Consider the following 22,617-nt stretch of genomic DNA (forward strand, 5'->3'; position numbering starts at 1 on the left):
ACCCCTTGTAAAATTTATGTTGAAAATAAGGTTTTGATGGCCAAATCTTGTCTAGACTATTGTGGTTGTGATTTGAATGTTTAAATAGGTTTTTTGTGGTCCATTTGAATTGGGTCAAGTGGTTCCATAGCTATTGGTATTTGGTTTGAGAGTTTGGGCCCCTTAGTAGTGTTTTTGAAAGAAAATAAGCCATTTTGAGTTCAGGTGTCCAAATCTCATTAGGCTTAGTGTTTGGGTATGGGACCAATCCCAATAGCTAGGTAGCTCTAGGATCTACATGTGGGTGCTTGAATTGCTCAAATCAAATATCGGACAGTGAAATGGCGTGCTCCGAAAGTTAGCCTGAAGAGCTGTCATGATAGCAGCTTGCTATCTTGATAGTAGTCATGCGCTACGGTGTATTGTCCATTGTGCCATGAGGTAAGGCACAAAGAAGGGGTGTTCCCCTCTGTACAATCAACTACGGCAGATGATGCACTACAACTATACTTTTATGGCTAGTATATTTTATTTTTTTATATTATAGCTTGATGTTTTTCTTATGCTTCTGTTGGCTTATTTACATGGTTTTAAACCATAGTTTGAGCTCAAATGATCTTTTGAAAAATGATTTTCTTAGGATCTTGTTTTTCTCAAATATTCAACCTTTGGGTTATTATAACTATCCATAGGATTAAGGTAATCTTAATCATCATAATGACATTTAGTGTTTGGTGTTCTGTGTGTTTGGCAATGTTAGTAATGACATTATAGTATGCCGCATGATTAATGCAACCACCTTATATCCTCCTTATATCTTCTAACTAAACCCATAGGCTAACAACCTGTATAGGTCTAATCCGTGTGACTGGATTGGCCTGATCTTCAGTTGTGAGGGTCATTCGGCCAAAGGCTTCTATACTTACTCTTGAAGCATAGGTTCTCCTTACTTGAATTCAGGGTGTCATAAGTGCCCGACCCTTATCATTCAATCCAAGATCAGTGATACTGAGCACCATACCTTGTAACATCCTGGTTTTTAATTTCATGATTTACTAAGCTTAATTAAGATAATTAAGTAAGTTGATATGGTATGTGGTCAGAGGAGAATAATAAGTGTTTTTAGTTGGAATTTCATGTATAATTTAGGTCCAAAGTCAAATTAGGTCACTTAGGAAACAAAAAGTAGAGAAAAATAAGCTAAAAATCCTCTGTGCCATATGCTGTGGCGTGTGCACGATACGCTGTGGCACACAAGGCCATCAAGCAAGAGTTGTCTTCTCCGTACCATATGCCATGGCACGTGGGGACATGCTCTACAGTGCATGGTGTGAATTTTGTAGAATTTAGTCATAATATTTACAGAGAGGAAAGGAAAGGGAAACGGAGGAGCTCAAATTTGCTCTGCTAGGGCATGACTTAAGGGAGGATTTGAGAAGGTTTGAAGCTCTAAATCATCTAAAGTAAGATTCCTAAACCCTTTTTCTCCCTTCCTCTTCCATTTTCTCAAGGATTTAAGCTAGGATTTGAATAAGGATGATGATTTTGATCCATATAAGTTATAGGTTTGGACCCATTGACTCAAATGGAGTTAATGGGAGTTGTTTAGAGTATTTAAATCTAGTATTAATTTTTTTAGTGGTTGTTGGTTGATGAGTCCCATTAATGTCCGAAAATGGACATTAAATCTATCATTATTATAGTTATTGAGGTGTTAATGGTACTGTGAATATTCAATAAAGCTATATAATGTTAAAGATAGTTAACAAAACTAATGGATAGGCCTAAATGCAAGCAATATAGGCATTGGGTGAGCTAGAGATGAAAAGTGAGCTAAGAATTATGTGTGATTGACTTTAGTAATGAAATCCAACTTGGTTGATTGTAATTTGAGCTCTTAGACACCTATTTGGTTTGGAAATTAAATCTTGAAAGCTATTAGATTAAGGGATAAACCTTTGATCTCTCAAAAGTTTGAGGTAATCGGGAAAACCCTACTTTGGGTAGTTATATGTTAATTAATTGTTAATTGATTACTAATTTTGAATGGTGAAGTTGCATGCATGGGTTAATTTTTAATGTGAAAGCATGTTTTATCTTTAATGAGTGTATGAAAATTTGAATGTGCATAATGATTTTTTTTTTTTGCTTGAAATGTAAAATGTGAGATCAAGATGGTTTTGAGCTATGAACATGCATATGTCCTTGGAAAGATGAATATGATATTGTATTGAGGTAAATGTGTGTTAATGAAGATATGGATTAGTGTGATAAGTGAGGAAAATGCGATGAAATGTTATTGGGTGCTCACTTAGGTAGCGTATGATCATGAACCCAATGTGTGAAAGTGATGAACAATAAATGAAAATGTAGAAATGAGTCAGTATTGCTCATGACATGATCAGTGGGCAGGAGGTCACCTAGGGATTGAGAGTAGATAAACATTCATATAGTATTTAGGCTACCCTCTGGTGCATGGGGGTATAGCCTTGTCCAATTATTTGTCGAAGGACTATCCCATAGTTTGTCGAGAAACTAAAACCTAGCTTTCTCCACCAGTTCAATGAGGAGAATAGCCTAGAGTTTGAGACACCCTAGAGATTCAAGAATGGGGAAAACTATAATATCCACCTTGACATTACCAAAATTTATCACACAATCACAACAAACAATCATAATTAGGAGCAAAGATTGCTCCTAAGCTCACATTATATATATATAAGGGTTAAAACTAGTAATCCTTTAGAAATAATTTTAAAAAATTTAGGATCCCATAAAAACCCCTCAAATTAGTAGTTTGAGCTCAAACTTAATGATTTATATAGGGATTGGAAGCATGGAAAAGTTTTGAAAAGCAAAACACTTCAAAATAGGGCCAAAAATGTCATTTTTGAGTGTTTTAGTCCATGCGCCGTGGCTCGTGGTCCATGCGCCATGGCATGTGGCACAGAAAGCCAGGTTAGCTCGTTGTACTGTGCGCCGTAGCTTGCGCAAAATGCACCGCGGCACACGTGTCTATGACAGCAATACTGTCATGACAGCTTTTCTGGATAAACTTTGAATGCATGCCATGTTTGCATCCGATGTTCGATTAGAGTGATTCAAGCTCCCACGCGAAGCTTATTCAATAAGCTAACTAATGGTATAAGTTTTGTTACAATCTAACACCATATGAGAATTTTAGATACTCAGATGTAAAAGTCAATTTTTAAAAAGATTTTTAAGCATCCAAGTACCCAAAACTCATAACTTATACCATTAACCCATTGTAATGCTTGAACCAAGTCTAATGGATCAAAATACACTTCAGTGACCAATAAAACACACAAAAACATACCAAATACAAAATTTGGCCACTCAATGGCCATTTTGCCCAATATGGTCAAAATACACAATTAACACTACAAGCACTATTTGGCCTCTATTGCCATATAATACCCTACAAATACATTGTCACCACATAGATAAAACATTCTTTTACTTGTACTAATATTTTAGCCTATCACCACAAAAATTCCCACATATTTACATCATATACAATATTGGGCTAAAATACAAAACAACATAGTATGAAACAAGTGCAACCAATCAAAATGATATGCATTCCTAGTTGGCAACATATAATATCATTCATATAAGTTTATGTACATGGCTCAAAATGAAATCGGGCTTTACAACGAGAATGTAGCAAGTATGCTAGCCCTTGCTCGATTCCCTCCCTGGCTCGGTCTTACTAGTAAAACCTGTAAAATGATAACCATGGGGTGAGATAAAAATCTTAGTAACTAAGATAATTTACATTATTGATTAACAAGCCAAGTTATAAACAAACATTAAAATAAATGACATAATCACATCATATAAGATCACCATAAATTGCATGTATGATCCCTAACCATCCAGTCCTCTAATACTCCTAACCGAACTAGTAGGCTATTTCATAGAATCAAACCACATGTATAGCTCCCAAGCTCACCATCCATGGCAGGACTACTCGGCCAAGATATCCTAAACCACTTCACAAGTAATTGGCGTGTCGTTACTTCAATATCGTATCCTATGAATACTAAGGAGCATAGTCTCCAACTCTGCATCCTTTTAGGTACTAAGGAGAGTAAGTCTCCAACACCGCACCTATTTTTGGGCCTAAGGAGAGTAAGTGCTGCACCTGGCATCTCGAGGTGCCAACAATGCCATATGGACTTAATCTTCACTATCTCCATTAAGGTGACCTCCCACCCTCTAATATGCCATATTTCACTACATATCTCTACTTGACCATGGAAAAACAACTTTCCAAACAAATATAACAAAATCTTACCATTTATTTCAAAAATATAAAATTTCACAAAGCAATACTCCACTCATTTTCTAAAATAGTTAACCTTTAAAGAATTTATACATATATACTCAACAATTCATAGAAAAGTAACTCGAGAATAACTTATACAAGGTAATAAATAATGCAAATTATCTAGTTACCTCAACCTTTTGTTACTAAAAGGGTTACCCGTGGTATTAATTCTCTTCTTGTGTCAAGGTAAGTCTTCCCACACCACAATCTACATCAACAAGTATTATATGTTAATTTTCAATTAACACAAGCACTATTAACTACCAATAACCTCCCACTTCTCACTCAAATTCTCAACAAATAGGCTTGTCAAGATTACAATTTGTTCACACAATCCCTTAAAGCCTCCTTATATTCTATCACAACATAAAACTTAATATTTCAACTTATCACACTTCAACACCCTATGATCAAGTTAGGGCTTGATCCAAAATTCATCAAACAAGAAAGTAGCTTCCTATTACCATATATTCAAGATCAATAAGCCTAAATTAAACCTTTAGAGTCAATAGAAACCTTCAAAACATTGACTTATGGCTTAATCCAATCAGACCAAATTCTCACTGCTCTAAATCCCATGGAAAATGAGATGAAAAGGTAAAGGAGAAGGGTAGGAAACTTACTCAAGAGTTTGAAGGCTCAACTTGTCTTCAAAATCCTCCTAAAATGATGCCCTAGCAGTGCCCAAAGTTGCCCCCTTCGTGTTCTGATGATTTTTGAACTTTTAAGTTGCCTACTGTGCCGTGCGACACAGCGTACGCCACGCAAGTCGTGGCTCACGACACAGCGAGCAAAATATTGATTTTTCTCCCCCTAATGCCACCCGACTTGATCCGACTTTCATCCTATCTTAATTTAGAGCCAAATATGACCCAAAAATCTAATTAGCAACCTAAAAACATAATTAAATAAATTAATCATATTTTTAACTAATTTATCCCTTAATTGATCAACTTTTCCAGATTTGAAGTTTTAAGATGTTACAAAAATCATGGTTCGAGAGTGAGTCATGTGATATTTGGTCGAATCACACCTTACCATTGGTGAGCTTGGATAGTTCAGTCACACGGACGGAGCCATAATCAATATTATAGCACATGGTTTCAGTCTGAGGAAATAAGGAGGGTATAAGGTTAGTTGATCATTGCCTATATAAATATATGATGTGTCACACGTGTTGAGTTATGGCAAGTTGCATGAATAATGGGTCATAGTCACATATCTAAAAGTATTATGACAATGCACCTAGTGTAGGTAAGATAAAGATGTTATAAAATGAGTAATGATGATGTTATGGTGTGTAAGCATGTTTTAAGTGCTTGGTTTCATATACATATGTTTGGTTTATAATTGATATATAATTGTATAGTGTAGGTTTTACCTTGGTTACTGAGTGGCTAAACTCACTCCTTTCATTTAACATTTTTCAGGCTCTAACTTTGGTGCAGAGAGGAAGAAGGCTCAAGAGGTTAAGAATTAGCACATTTCTATTGTATGCCTCTAGCTTAAATTTATTTGGTGTAATAGCATATGATTACCAATTTTAAATTGCATGCCATTACACTTGCACTATTTTGTTGTTGCAAATGTCTGATTTGTATTTTTGGGCCCTGAGTATTTGTGTATATTGAGATATATATGTTAATAGGGCCAAAATACTAGTGCGAGTATAGAAATAAAAATTTGAACATGTTTTGATTGATTTAGGTGCAAAGAAATGGAAAATTGCCTCCTCCTCTATTTTTGGTAAAAAGGGGTTGAGGAGTGAAATTTTGTTCTACTATTGTTTAAGTGCGTGTGACATGTTGTACTGGTAGTCTTAGGTCCAATAGACATGGTCTAAGTGTTATGAAAGGCTTTTGGCATTTGTTAGGGTTTTGGACACTCTTTTTATGTAAAAGTTGTGTAAAGTGGTTAAAATGTGTTTGGGTGTCCAACTTTCTAGTGTGACCTATTTTGGAAGTGAAACTCATGCCATTAGCTAGTTTATGTAAAAAGCTTTCTATAGACACTAAGATCACTTCATTCGAACATTGAATGGAGAATCGAGACACATCAAAAGTTTCTTGATTTTGTTATCAAAACTGCTGATTTTTACGTGCAACACGCCGCAGTGCATGGTGCCTAAGCCACGACGCAGCATGCACAAGCTAGGTGCATTGCCCTGTTTCATAGCATATGAATTGATTTCATTCTTTTTCACTCCTCTGAGGTATCCCATGCTTCTGTAACCTATACTTACTCTGATATAAGAGATTTTGATGGATTTAAACTCTTTTTGATTTAGAAAACTTGGGATCCCTTAGATTGTAAGCTAAAACTTGGGAACCACCTTTTTGTGTTAATCCTTTAATTACCATGAGTTTTATTGGTTAAATATGTTTTGTGGAGTGAGATATTACATGCCCAACCCATACCATACCTGTAGGTTGTTAGCAATATTAAGCACATATAATAATGAAATATGCCAACCACTATGTGCAAACTTAGTAAAGGCCACACCACGTGGATTTACCATTCCAGTCTTCTACTTCTAGGTTGAACTCCCACCCATCATGATTATGTAAGTTCAGTCAACATATGTAAATATATATTCATGCATATCTCAATAACTCAACACATTCATAAACAAAACTTATATGTTATCACATAACCATTAAGATTTTTATCACTATTAGGCTTGTTTATCACATAACATTAACTCAAAGTCAATATATTAACCAACATGTCCATATTACCCATCTCAAGCCAATGATAACTGAGCATAACTTACCTTTGCAAACACTATGATATACAATAATTAAAATTTCTAGTTACCTTAACTCTTAGTTTACCAACCAAGAGTACCCGTGAATATTAAATGGAGCCTCAAATAAGCTCAATAGCACTAACAATGATCAATCCACAATCAAATACAGTAATAGTCATTAATGACTAATTATCCTTAATTAACTCTAATCAAAGCCTAAACCTAAAAATCCTATTATGATCATGTTTCTATAATGAAAACTATTTAAATTAATTTTTGGCTGTGGCAAAATATCAAAATTTTAGATTCTGAACACTGTCCATCTAATTCAACCTAAATATGGCCCAATACCACCTAAGGTCTAATTCTAAGCCTTAATTAGAATCCGATATATCCATTAGCCATTCATACATCATCATCATCATCATCATCATCATTATTATTATTATTTTAGTCCAAGTTAACTCTTAATTGTCTAATTTATCCTTAATTATCCAATTATCCTTAAGTTAAGTTTTCAAAGATGTTACATCTTTCCCTTTGCTTTTCTCAATGTTAGAACTTATAAAATGGTAACCACGGGGTGAGACAATGTCTTAATAACCAAAATAATCCAAAACTATTTAATTAATAGGATTAACTATAAACAAGTAAATAAAACATTTTTATTATTATTCTCATTTTCATAGTATTTATATATATTATATCCATTTCCATAAAACCATTGTCACGCATATGATCTTCCTATCTAACTAAATCTCCATATCACCCCGATTAAACCTGTAACAGCCCTCCTGGGTCACCACTGCCTCTCCAGGGTCTTTTCCCAGGCGCTGGACAACACACATGTCACCACATGATTGCCGGCTTTAGCCCAGGTGGTACTGAGCATATTCCTCACCCCACCCTCACGGGGGTCTTTTGGAACCTCCCCAGACTCGAACCTCCAACCTCTACCACCTTAACGAAGTTGAGGCGAAGTCTGGTACCATTGAGTCAAGTGACTCAATGGTACCAGACTTCGCCTCAACTTCGTTAAGGTGGTAGAGGTTGGAGGTTCGAGTCTGGGGAGGTTCCAAAAGACCCCCGTGAGGGTGGGGTGAGGAATAACCACTGTACCACCAGTGGGAAAGCCGGCAATCATGTGGTGACATGTGTGTTGTCCAGCGCCTGGGAAAAGACCCTGGAGAGGCAGTGGTGACCCAGGAGGGCTGTTACATAAAAGGCTTGACTCAATGGTACCAGACTTAGCCTCAACTTCGTTAAGGTGGTAGAGGTTGGAGGTTCGGGTCTGGGGAGGTTCCAAAAGACCCCCGTGAGGGTGGGGTGAGGAATAACCACTGTACCACCAGTGGGAAAGCCGGCAATCATGTGGTGACATGTGTGTTGTCCAGCGCCTGGGAAAAGACCCTGGAGAGGCAGTGGTGACCCAGGAGGGCTGTTACAAAACCCATAGGCTCTACTAGACTAATTTTGTGCACATTGATATGAACACACCTTTAGTAGCAAAATCACTTGACCAAAGGTGTTCTATTGCACTTCTGAACTATGAATTTTCCCTATTACACACACGATCGGAGTGTCTTTACTCCAACACCCCACCCTCTTAGGTACTAAGGAGCTTAAATCATGTAATGACTGCTTGGATATCTCATGGTAATAATCCCTTACATGTTTCTGCATCGGATGTCTCATGGTGTCAACTCAAACCATATGAATTTTCACACTACGACAACTAAGGTGAACTCCCACCATTTACCATGATCATGACTTTTTACATATAATCATAAATTGTCAGTCATATATCTACATTTACATAAAATAAATCACTAATCATTTAGCTTTTAAAACAACTTTCTTTAAAAAACTTTATAAATCAAATCTCTTTTCAGTGCAAAATCATGCAAGTTTCACATCATGCCAAAGAATGCTATCATATATTATATTATATAAATTTACTCATAAACAGTTAGACTTGTTAATAAATATAATGGAATTATTCAGTTATTTTAGCCCTTTTGTTTCTTGAAAGGGTTACCCATGGTACTTTCACTTTCTTTTCCAATAATTTATCCAAACAAACACGTCAATCTATACAATTTAATACTATAAGTCAATTACTAAATTGACCACAAGTACATTAACACAATTAACTAAGTTAAATTCATTTTTAACACTGATCCACTTCCAATTAAGAACCTTAACACTAATTCACCTTTCCCATGCCTTCTATAGCTTCCATTAAACTTCCTACAATCCACACAAGCTTTTTTATCCTTTTAAACCTCAATTTAGGCTAAATTGATCCTATAGTCTCAAAGCTTAATCATTAATTCCTAAACTAGTTGCATAACTTTCATTTAACTCTCAAGAATCTTTTCACTACTAAAGGGTAAGAAAAAAAAACCCCTTAAAACTCCCCAATTTAATTTATCTATATCTTAAATTAAGAGAAATTAGGGTAGAATAGGAGAGTAGGAAGATATAAAACTTACCCGGTAAGCAACAGGTCAGAACTAAGCCCTAGGTGCCCTTGAATCCTTGCCCTAGTATATGCAACTCCCCTCTCCTTCTCTTTTGTGCTTTCTTTCCCTTTTTCCTTTAAAGCCATGAGCTGATCCATATATTATAAATTAAAATTCCATGCCATGAGCCGCAATGCATACTGCATACGCCATGGTGCATGACACATCAAATAAAATCTAACTGTAGCCTACACACTATGCTCTAGATCATCATTCTCCTACTCATTTATATTTATATAATCAATCATCAACCCAAAAAGTCATTTCATCCTACAAAGTCATAATTATTTAATTATTTTACTAATTTACTAATTTATCCTTAATTAATGATTAGTTTTTAAAATAAAAGTTGAGGATATTACACTAGCTGTTAGGGCCTAGTAAATAGGAAATCCTCTAATTCATTAGGTTCAGAGAAATCATCCTCGTATTCAAACTATTCAACTCATGGTGGTGCCATAGACACATGCATGTGTCCTACCAAGTGTGACAAAAAACATGGTTCGCAATGTGCAGGCATGCTAGAAAAATGTTTCCTCAAATAGTGAAAAGTACATTATTTCTAAATCAAATGGTGAGTTTCTAGAGTCTTTTACCACAATTTCCACAAATGAAAGTGTTTAAAAATAAAAAAAATGAAGAACTAAAGATGGTGAAATATGAGCGAATTGCATGGTAAGAGCAAACATGCTAATAAAAACGATAAAAGTGAAGTTATGTCAGTTATGTCTCGCAAAGTTTTCTAAAAACTAAGTTACAAATATTAATTTAAATATTTGTAAACAAGAGTTTTAATTACAAACTAAGAGTTATATTTAAAATTTAAATATCTTATTTGTTATTGAAAATTTTGTATTTACAATGGTTTGAATTCAATATTTACAAGTTATTATTTAGAAAAATTTAACAAGGAATTGTCATTAATTCTCTCTTTCAAGACTTAACTGCCATTTTCTCATTTTATTTTTTGTCCCTGAGTTTAACAACCTTGACTTTAGAACAACGGTTAAAATACACTCAGACTAAAATAGGTATACATTGTAACAGACGTTACTTGATTACTCATGCTGACTTACTTCAATTAATTTATGTTCATGCTTCACCAAAAATTATTAATTATTAGTGCTATTATTAGTTGTTAATTTTATAATTAGTGATAGTAACTAAACTACCAAACTACAAAGTATAAAAGTTTGCAAAACAAGTTAGTGAATGTTAGTCTGATGACAAAATATACTCTTTAAGAGTATAGATTTCAATTTTTTATGGATAATTTGTTAAAAATTTTATATATCCATATTAATGTAAAAGAACAAAGTTTTATTTATATATTTATTTATTGAGCTGAAATATGTAAAAGAATAAAAAATGAAAAAAAAAACAAACAAGTTGGAGTTTAGGCAAGTTCAGCTTATATGGATTTAGGCCCAAAAAACTAGATTATTATAAAATTGGTCATTTCTTTAAGCCCGACTTTTATTGATTAGGCTCAAGGTCAAGCCTGTACTAATTTTTTTATTTTTAAAAATTTTTAAATTCTTGAAATTTTATATTTATATTATAATATTGTATATTCTTTATTTAAAAAACAAACTATGTATAATGTGCAAAAACTAAAATTAAGCAATATAGACTCCAATTTTAAAATCAAAATATAAGCATACATTTTAAAATCTAAATTTAATTTAAAATTTTAAAAATTTTATTTTTTTAAAATAAAATAAAAATAAATTTAAACAAGTTGTTTGTGTGTGCGCGCGCGCTTTAATAAATTTAAATTGATACCCCGACTTCTTGACTAGAGTTAGGAATATGGGCCAATTTGGCTCATATGGATTGGCTCATATGGGTTGGGAGAAATGTAGGTTGGATTAGGTTTAATCTGTTTTATATGGGTTGGAAAAATTCCAACTCAACCCAACCCAACCCTTGAGGGTTAGTAGGTTAAATTGACTAACCTGCCAACCCATTTATTTATTTATTTTAATAATTTTTAAAAAAATACACCTAAATAATAAGTTCTAATTTGATATTTCTTTATAATTCATTCTAGATATATCAAATATTAATTTATAATATTTGTACAAAATATATAAATTGATCTAGCTAAATAATTCATGCTTAATATGGTTTATATCCACAAAACTTTCCCTTTTTTTCTTTTTTTTTTAATTTTTTAAAAAACTAATATGGGCTAAAGAGGCTAACCATAGCCTATTAAGGTTAACTCATATGATTCATGGGTTATATAGTTCGAGTCATAAAAAAATAATTTTTATTTGATTTAATTTTTTTTAATTCAACCCGACTTTTATAGCTAAATATTCAGTCTAATTTATATAGCCTGATCTTATATTTTTGGCTTTATTCTTGACCCTAGCCGAAGGTCATTGAAACTATAGCTGAGAATACGGGCGGGCCCGGCCCTTAAGGGCCTAGGCCCTTGAGCCCAGTTATCTATTTTCAACCCCTTTTTTGAGGCTCGGCCCTTAAGTAAAGGGCTCAGGGCCGGGCCCGGAAGCTCTGTTCAAAAAAATAAAAAAAAATTAAAATAAAATTAAACATTATAAATTAATTAAAATATTTTAAAATTAAAATCCACACAATATTTTAAAAATTAAATAACATATTTAGAAATCTAAACAAAACACATTTATTAATCAAAACTCAAATCCTCCTCATCCTCATCATCTACAAATAAAGCATTAGATCCCTCGAATGTAAGTGTATTTGTTGAAGATGAAGGTGAAAATTCAATGTCAATTACCTTTATAACTTCTTTTTCATCACGTAAAATAAATATTAACTAAATTGTGTCATTATCAATCAAATATATATATGTGTGTGTATATATATATAAAATAATCAGGTTTATCAGGGCTTGGAGGGCCGCTCGGGCCCGAGCCTTTTTTCACAAAACTTATCAGGATCAGATCCTCAAGCCTGACTTTTTTTAAAAAATAATTTTTAAAATTCAAATTTTTATTTAAATAAAATCTATGAGCCTAGCCCTTCAGACTCGATTTTTATTTTCGGCTTTAACTGTAACTTGAAATGCAAGACGCTGATGCAGAGTATCTTTGGCTTTCAGTAAACCAGTGACAATCTCGTGAGAGGCGCGTGGAACAAACATGAAATGACAATATCGTGAGGACGCGGACACCAATAGGACATCGAGTACTACTATAAGTGGGCAATATTGTAGCGTAGGCACCGCATATCTCACGGCATCGGAATCATCGTCCTCGTCTTCCCACCTTTGGCTGGGTTCCTCCCTTTGACATTTTCCAAAGTCAATCTAAATGGCATCCCAATTTCCCCCTTTTCACCAATTAAACAATTGAACCTTTCTCCATCCGCTACTATCAATTTTTTTTTAAAAAAAGTTAGTTCCTTTAAACATAATTAAATATTATAAAATTTATTAATAATTGAGTGTAATAAAATGAAAATGAAAACTAAAATAACTTATATTTTGTTTTTCTCAACTGTTAATGAATTTTGTAAGATTTAGTTGTATATTGTGAAATTTAAATGTAATTCTTTCTTCTTCTTCTTCTTTTTTTTAACTGCTCCTCTACTTTCACTTACAGGACATTTTTAACCATTTTACTAGAATTGAAGAAATTTAATCAATTTAGTTATTTGTATTAGATTTATCAATAATTTATATATTTTAGAATAATCCTATGAATCATTAAACTTTCCTGACCTCTTTCCACCTAATTAAATGTGACGTAATTAAGAGAATTTTTGAAAAAAGTAGTTAATACAGTGGATCAAAACAAACCATCCAAAAGGGTCTTGTAAAAATTAAAGGATCGATAAAATAAAATCTTAAATTTAACGTGACAAAATATTGTTATTAACTTTGCAGCTTGGTGTCATGTAAGTTTTTCTATAACTGGAAGGTTTTGGATTCAATCATACTTGTAATTTTAAGTTGTCAATACATGTTCCTCTAAATAAATAACAGGGAAAAGCGTATGACTTATATATTTAGTCTTATATATTTAATATATTTTTATTCAATCAAATTAAAACAATTAAATTTTGATATAATAATAATAATAATAATAATAATAATTTATTATAAAATAAATAATATATAAATGATAAACATGTATTGATTTAATTAAAAATAAGTAATTTAAAGTATATAAAGTTAATTATATAAGTTTTTTCCATAAAAAATTAACAAAATATTTATATTGCGAGAGTTTATATCTAATTGGTAATTAAGTAGGATCCAATTAAAATAATAATACTAAATATTATATGATTTGTTGCCAAAAAATAATATCGCTTTCATTTCTTTCATTTTCTTTTTTTCAACAAATACTGCATATTTTTCTGGGTATAAATAATTAAGAATCACCCGAGTCAGCCAGTGCGCCACCACCATTCTTCTTGCTTCTTCCATTACCTCTCTCTCTCTCTCTCTCTCTCTCTCTCTCTCTCTCTCTAAGGCTTTTCATTAACCCAAAAAGTCAGCGCCGTCCTTTGTGCATCTCTTTTATCTCCTTCTGTCTTATGTTTCTCTTCTTCTCTCTTTCTTTCTGGTTCTCACTTCAATTGGCCAGACACACTCTGATACTGCGGGAATTTACAGATCTCTCTCTTTCCTCACACTAAATGGCCGAAGACTGGGATCTCTCCGCCGTCGTGCGAGGTTGCAGATCATCCTCTCTTGCCGCCAGTACCACCACCACCACTGCTAGTTCTACTTCTATTACGTCGTCGTCGTCGTCTTCTTCTTCTTCTTCCAAGGTCAACGTTTCTTTACCATTCATCAAGCAAGAAAATGACGTCCTCTCTTTTTCCAGTTTGGCACAATCCAGAACCAATGGGTTCCAAGAACTACACCAATTGTTTATACCCTTTATCCCCACCACCACTATCTCTACTAGTGCTTGTGGCATCTATCCCAATTCCTCTTTTACTAATTTTCCAGTAGCTGCAGGGTCCAGTAGCAGTGAAAATGACAACAACAACAACAATGATAATTGTAATACTGCGCCACTTGTGGCATCTGCTTCTTCTTACGCGTCCAATAGTAGGCCTCATTTTATTCCACAAGCCTCATCCCCCACTTCTTCTTCTGGCTTTCAAAAATTCCATGACCAAAATCAACTACAACTAGTTCCTCAGAAACAGCAATTTCAAATACCACCAGGTCAGATCAGTGGCGGCGGCGGTAGTAATAATAATTCTGGTATGACTTTACCTGCTCAAGCAACCAGATCGAGAAAAAGGTATTGAAATGGAATATTTCTGTTTGTTTTATATGCAAGTTATATATATATATATATATATATATCAGATAGATCTTTCACTGTGTAATTCTGCAGAAAGAGTCAACAGAAAAGAATGGTTTGCCATGTCACAGCTGAAAACCTCACGGCGGATTCGTGGGCGTGGAGAAAATATGGCCAAAAGCCCATTAAAGGTTCTCCATATCCAAGGTATGAACTGAGCTGAACATCTCTAATTTCTCAGTTTTTCTCACACTTTCTGTCGTTTCCTCGGGAAAACTGAATTTTTCTGGGTTTCGCCTGTAATAACTCTGACGATGTATGTCGCAGGAACTATTACAGATGCAGCAGTTCAAAAGGTTGTGGGGCACGGAAGCAAGTAGAACGGAGCAATACTGAACCAGATATGTTCATCGTCACCTACACCGGAGAACACACGCATCCCTTACCCACCCACCGGAACTCACTCGCCGGTAGTACCAGGAACAAACCATCGACGACGACGACGATGCGTCAACCCGACTCTCTTGATGAATCTGTTTCGCCTGGCAATAATACAGCAAACCGGGCATTGTCATCTTCACAGCTTTCTCCGACAACGCCTTTGACGGCGGTGGCGGCTAACGACGAGTGCGCTGACGAACCCATGTTAAGCAACAATGAAGCCACTAGCCCCTTTCCTGAAGATGAGTTACCCTTGGACTCTCATGATGAAATTTTGATACCAAACATGGCGGCCATGATGGATAAGTTCTTGCTAGGTGCTGGCGACCTCCACGGAGGAATCGGAATTGGTGGCGGAGGGGAAAATAGCACAAGTGGCAATCTGGCGGATGGGTCATATCCGAATCCTGAACCCGGTTTGACTCCTAATCTGCAAAAGCACTTCTCCCCCCTCAGCCGGTCTAGTCCTGGTTGAGCCAACCCGGTTCAGTGTTCGCTCTCACAACTCTGCTCCTCTCAATCGTTTCAGTTTTCTGTCTTTTTTTAATTTGTTAGGTTAGATTCAACTGACATACACAGTTTTTATTTTCTTTTTTATATTTTTATTATCAGATCTTTTTTTTAAAAAAAAAACTTACTATAGCATTAATAAAAAGCTGATAATAAAAATATAAAAAATTAGTTTTATATTGGTAAAGGAAAAGATTCTTACAAGAGATTCTGTTTTATTTTTACCGCTCATTAACGAGAGCCTTGTCGAGTTTTGCAGATGATTCGGATCCTTGTCTAAGGGTTTTTTTGGTCCAATGTAGCCTATTGATTTTTGTTTTGTCTCTTTCAAATCGAAGATCTTGAAAACCAAAATATCATGAAACCAATTAAGATAATGATTGGTCATTTTATTAAATGTGTTAAAATATCGGTTTAACGATAAAATCAAATGGTTAACCCGGTTCGGTCATGATTCCACATCAGGCACGTGGTTGCTTCCCTCTCTCTTCCCATCGAAGTTGTCAAGTTGAATGTTTCACCGCGTCCAACAGTTCGTTGACAATATGATTGGCCACGCAGGCATACCAGTTTAATATAGGAGTACATGATTTAATAAAAGGAAGAAATTTTAAAATGTGACTGTTGACAGGTCAAAATTTTAAAAGAGGATAGAAAAGTTCATGTGATAAACTGATAATAGAAAATAGAAAAATAATTAAAAAAGAAAAAACAAATTCGGGAAATAAGTGGGTGTGTCAGTGTGACCCAGGCAGCGCGGGGATGCTCATTTTTTGTCGATATGTGAGACGATTCAGCCTTGGGTGGCAGGGTCAAATCTTTTTTATTTTTAGGTACAAGAGCCGGTCCAATGTAGATTATTCATGGAAATTAGTATTATTTTAGTTGTTATTGCTGTTTATTAGTCATTAACTGGCTCCGTTCCCATTTATGTCACTTTTAATATTTTGACCAAAGTTAAAAGAAAACTTAAAATTTTATTTAAAAATTTTAATGGGTTTTAAATTTTATTTCTATTAAATACACGTACCTTATAAAAATAAAATATTTTAATATTTAATAATTTTATTAATATTTAATAAAGACAAAAGGATAGAGGTGGATAAAATAATTATTAAAATATTTATAAATATGATCAAAATAAGTATTATCTTTGCGCTTTATAAATAGTATTTTTTCTATCCTAAATTATAAGATAACTTAAAACAAGATTATACATATTAATAACATATAACAATGACACTTTAGACATTTACTTTCTTAAAAAATAAAATTATAAATTTTTAAAAATGTCTCTGCAAACTTAATCATTATGTTATGATATTATTTCAATTTTCTATCAACTTAAAAAGTAATAATGAAAAGATATCATTAGCAAAATATTATTTTTTTAAATTATTTTATATTTTGAAATAGGAAAATTTCTCCAAAATTAACTTATAATTTGGGTGGAGGGAGTATTAGAGGAGTACTAATTACAGAGTAAAGTAATCATACGTTAGATTTCAATCAAACTGAATTCATTCAATTTTACTATTATTTTATTGTTATAATTAATTATTCATATGTTTTCGGAACTTGTATAAACTTTTTGAATAATAAAAAGGTGGGATAATGAAATTTTTGAATTGATCAGTTGGCTTTAATTATTGACGTGATTTTTCACCTTTAATTTTTATCAATAATTATTTACAATTTTATAATCATACAATTAGTCATTGCGATTTGAGAGAGAAATAACATTCATGATGACTAATTGAATATGGTTAACTATGAAATTTTAGATACTTGATTGATAAATGATTAAATTTCAAAATTAAATCAATAATTAAGGTAAATTTAATTTTGAATTTGAATCTGAGCCTAAATCCTATCTCTGAATGGCCGTTTCATCAATGACACAAACATTCTTTAGTTTTATTTTCTTAAATTATTTAAATATTTATTGATCTTAATATCCTTCATGAAATTCTTTAAAAAAAGATAAATTACAATAACTCTGTCACATAAAAATTGAGAGCATTTTAAAAATACAAGACATTTGCATATTCATCGAAACTCAACGGAGTTATACGTAACTTTTTTAAAAAGTAAATAAATTATGAGTATCATTTTTATATAAAAAATACTTAATTTCCTCGTGTATATATTTAAGTTACTCTTACCTTCAAACCGAACTTGTTAAGATTGAATCTCTTAACATTTTCTTATTTTGAAAGTTTAATATATTTTTATTTAAAAAAGAATAAAAATAAAATAAAATATTAATATATTATTTTTAGGGGTAAAATAAAAAAAGTAATATATTATAGTGAAGCAAAATAGATTGTTATTGTGGTATTATTTTAAGTCACTATGTGTCATAGTTTACTAAAATTAAAAAAAAACTTTAAAACTCATTAATTCTATTTAATAATTTAATAAATTTTTAAATTTACCCTTATTAAATATGCATACTTTAATAACATATACAAAATTTAATATGGGATTAGAAGAAAAAAGTAAATGACCTGCTTTATAATTAGGATAAAAAAATTTTCTCTCTACCTTATAAATAAGTTTAGAAAGAGTATACATTTCCTTCATTCCTATATATAAGGTGTTTTTAACTGAATCATGCATATTAATAAAAATGTGTTATTTAGTTGAAACCCTATTAAATCACAATAATTTTTTAATTTTGCCCTTAATAATGTCAATTAATATCATGATGGTTTTGAGTAAAACACACAACTAATACTTTTTTTTTTCTAAGACAATGATAAAATTGTCTAGTTACTCAAAAACATGATGACATCCTTTATATGTAAGGACAAAACAAACTTTTATAAAACATTCTTTATATAGGGATGGAGGAAGTAATTTTGATTTGCTTGCAAAAATGGAAAGGGCTTTTCAAGTTTAATTATATGAAGAAAAATAATAAATAGAATAGTCATTTTCATTGGATGACTACTAAATCTAAACACGAATTTAATAGTGCAACTGTGGAAAATGGAGGGATTTATATAATGGCGAGTATAATATATTAAAATGATGTGAAATAGGGGTGATGCAAGTTGAAATTGGCAAGCAAAATTAAATTAGATGAGTGAGAATAGATGGATTGACCAGACTTTTCGCATAGAGTCATGCTCTGGTTTGGGTAACTTTGAGTGGATAAGAAGCACAATTTTGAAGGCGCCCGGCCCTCATGAACTATTGGCTGTTTTGGTAAACGGTGATGTAAATCTTGTTTGCACAAATGGAACAAATGATCTGAGGGTGTCTCTCAAAGTGTCTTACTCTCTCTAATCTTATTTATAAATTACTTTTAATATATTTTATTAAAATTAAAAAAAACTTAAATCTCATTAATTTTGTCTTAAAATTTAATAAGTTTTCACCTTTAACCCTAATAAATATTCTTAAATATCATTACTAATATTTTTGTTTAAAATATCTAATAAGGGCAAAAATATAGAGAGAAAAATTAAAATTGACAATTACCCTGTAAATAGAACTAAACTTTTTTTTCTCTCTTTGTCCTATAAATTAGACTAAAGGAGTATATCTAATTCTTATTATAAGACACATATTAAATCTAGGAGAGATGATTATATTGTTCTTTTTCATAAGTGATTTGATTAAATATTTATTATATCTTTCTAATGTTATCTCCACCAAAAGTGTATTGAAAAATGTGAGAGAATGTAATAATTTTCAATATTTGTATAACGTGTGGCTTAAACATGGATAAAATTAAAAATTCATTAATTTTTTTAGACAAAATTAATAGTTTAACCACATTTTCTTAGTTCTAATAAGCTGTTTAAAAATGTCTTATAAAAAGATAAGAAGGAGAATATTACAACTTATATGAAATGATTGGTTTATAATCTATTACACATTTTGAATTACATTTGGTTTATAATCTATGGCTTATGCACGACTACATGATTCTGCATATTAGATATATACTCCACAATATCATGGTTTTAAGAAAATCCGGAATATAAAGGAGAGGTACAGAATGACAACACCAAAGTCATACTTAATTTTAATATATATGATGAGTGTTTAAACAGTGTACCAGTCATATTTTTCAATCATTTTTTTGAAAACTATAAAAAATAAAAATTATATGAATTATGAAGGGTGTTCTGAACACCCATCATAATACCTATCATATTTTGTGATAATTAAAAAATTAAAATAATAATGAGTAAATAAGATGAGTGCTTACAATATGTAACATCTCAAATTTTAACTTTTGGAACTCATGTGGTAAGAGAGGAAAAATTAGTCAATGAGAGTATTAAATGAGTTAATCACGCTTTTAGAATACTAATATACTTGTTGGAACATTGGGCAGTCTTTGTTTTGGGTTAGGAGGGGTATTAGATAACCGAGCTTAAGATTAGGGCCTAATTCTTAGATTAGGATTACTAAGCCATCTTCCGTTGTGGATGCACCTTGCACCATGGTGGACAAAGGAAATTTTTGTTAAATCTATAGCGGGCAACATTTGAAAAATAGAGAAAAGGAAGAGAGAAAACGAGAGAGGAAATGGCAAGAGAGCTTGGGTTTGCTATGGCTTCAATCTTTGGTCACTTTAGAGGGCATTTTGGGCTAGATTAATACTTAGGTAAGCTTCCTAATCATTCCCCCTCCTCTCTATGAGAATTTTTTGTTGAGTTGGGTGTTGAAGGATGATGATTTCATCTTTCCTTGGGTTTTGTTCAAATCAACTTATGTAAATGGGATTATTGGGTGTTATCTAAGGGTTTTATACCTAGGTTTAGTGTTTTTGTGATATTTTGGATTTGGGCTCTAGAGTTTGGACAAACCCTAGGCTCAAAGTGGCATTTTGGGAGAATGTGAACCACAATTTAGTGTTATTTAAGTTTATGGAAGATAAATGGATTTAATAGAGGGTTGTTAGAGCTTTGGTTAAGTTAATGATTGAAGTTGGAGAGTGTGGACAGCTAATATTAGCTTAAAAGTATGTACATTAGAGTCGAAAATTAATTAGTAGTGTTTAATCACATAGATTATTGTTCCTTGAATACCTTTTGAGCAATTGGAGGCTAGTGGAGTGTGTAATTTCCACAAGTAACCCTTTTTTTTTTACAAAAGTATTGAGGTAACTAAATCATCTCATCTTTTTACTTGCTTGTTTGGATTGTTGTGAGTTTTGTGAAATATTGATATGCTATTTTAGTAGGTAATGATGCATATTGTAACATCCTAAAACTTCAAATCTGGAAAAAATGGATTAATTAAGGGATAAATTAGTTAAAAATATGATTAATTTATTTAAGTATGTTTTTTGGGTGGCTAATTGGATTTTTGAGTCATATTTGGCTCTAAATTGAGATAGGATGAAAGTCGGATCAAGTCGGGAGGCATCAGGGGGAGTAAAATTAAGTTGTTGCTCGCTGTATCGTGAGCAGCGGCTTGCGTAGCGTGTGCTGCGGTGCACGGCACAGTAGGCAACTTAAATTTTCGAGAATCAGCATAAAAAATCAGATTTTGTGTTGAGAAACCTAGAGCATGAAGGGGGCGGCTTTGGGCACTGCTAGGGCATCAATTTGAAAGGATTTTGAAGATTATTTGAGTCTCCAAACTCTTGGGTAAGTTTCCTACCCTTCTCCTCTACCTTTTCATCTCATTTTTCATGGGATTTGAAAGAGTGAGATTTTGGTCTAATGGGATTAAGCCATGGGTCAATGTTTTGAAGGTTTCTATTGACTCTAAAGGTTTAATTTAGGTTTATTTATCTTAGATATGTAGTAATATGAAGCTACTTTGTTGTTTAGTGGAAGTTGGATCAAGCTTTATCTTGATCATAGGGTGTTGAAGTGTGATAAGTTGAGATATTGAGTTTCATATTGTGATAGAGTTAGAAGGAGACTTAAAGGGATGAAGTGAATAAATTCTAATCTTGACAAGTCTATTTGTTCAGAATTTGAGCGAGAAGTGGGAGAATTGGGAGGTTATTATTAGCTAATGGTGCTTGGTTAATTGAAAATTAACATATAGTACTTGATGTTGTAGATTGTGGTGTGGGAAGACTTACCTCGACACAAGAAGAGAATTAGTACCACAGGTAACCCTTTTAGTAACAAAAGGGTTGAGGTAACTAGATAATTTGCATTGTTTATTACCTTATATAAATTATTCTCAAGTGCTTTTCTATGATTTGTTGAGTATATATGCATAAATTCTTTAAAGGTTATCTATTTTAGAAAAAGTGGAGTATTGGTTTTGTAAAATTCTATATTTTTGAAATTAATGGAAATATTTTGTTATACTTGCTTGGAAAGTTGATTATTCATGGTCAAGTGGAGATATGTAGTGAAATGTGGCATATTAGAGGGTGGGAGGTCACCTTAGTGGAGATAGTGAAGATTTAACTCCATATGATATTGCTAGCACCTCGGGACGTCAGGTGTAGCATTTACTCTCCTTAATGCCCGAAAATGGGTGCGGTGTTGGAGACTTACTCTCCTTAGTACCCAAAAGGGTGCGGAGTTGGAGACTATGCTCTTTAGCATCCGTAGGATGTGGTGTTGGAGTAATGACACCCCAATTACTTGTAATAGGGGGAAACAGTAGTCCAGAAGTAGTTTAGGACACCTTGGCTGGGTAGTCCTACCATGGATGGTGAGCTTAGGGACCACACATGTGGTTTGGTTCTGTAAAATAGCCTACTGGTTTGGTCAGGAGTATTGAAGGACTAGATGGTTAGAGATTATGCATGCAAATTTGTGGTGATATTGTATGATGTGATTAAGTTACTCATTTTAATACTTGTTT

The 22,617-nt window shown here is 32.9% G+C and overlaps 1 protein-coding gene across 1 annotated transcript; it reads left to right on the forward strand.

Annotated features, from left to right (window-relative positions):
- The first annotated feature begins 14,017 nt into the window (after nt 1-14,017).
- LOC129285324 (probable WRKY transcription factor 27) lies at nt 14,018-16,113 on the forward strand. The gene is made up of 3 exons (XM_054920962.1): nt 14,018-14,862; nt 14,959-15,072; nt 15,193-16,113. The coding sequence occupies exons 1-3, from the start codon at nt 14,243-14,245 to the stop codon at nt 15,779-15,781; spliced, it is 1,323 nt and encodes a 440-aa protein (XP_054776937.1). The 5' UTR covers nt 14,018-14,242; the 3' UTR covers nt 15,782-16,113.
- Nucleotides 16,114-22,617: the final 6,504 nt, after the last annotated feature.

This window comes from Prosopis cineraria, unplaced genomic scaffold (assembly GCF_029017545.1).
Source record: "Prosopis cineraria cultivar Desert tree isolate PC_DT_omini unplaced genomic scaffold, ASM2901754v1 PC1, whole genome shotgun sequence".
In the NCBI taxonomy this organism is placed as follows: Eukaryota; Viridiplantae; Streptophyta; class Magnoliopsida; order Fabales; family Fabaceae; genus Prosopis; species Prosopis cineraria.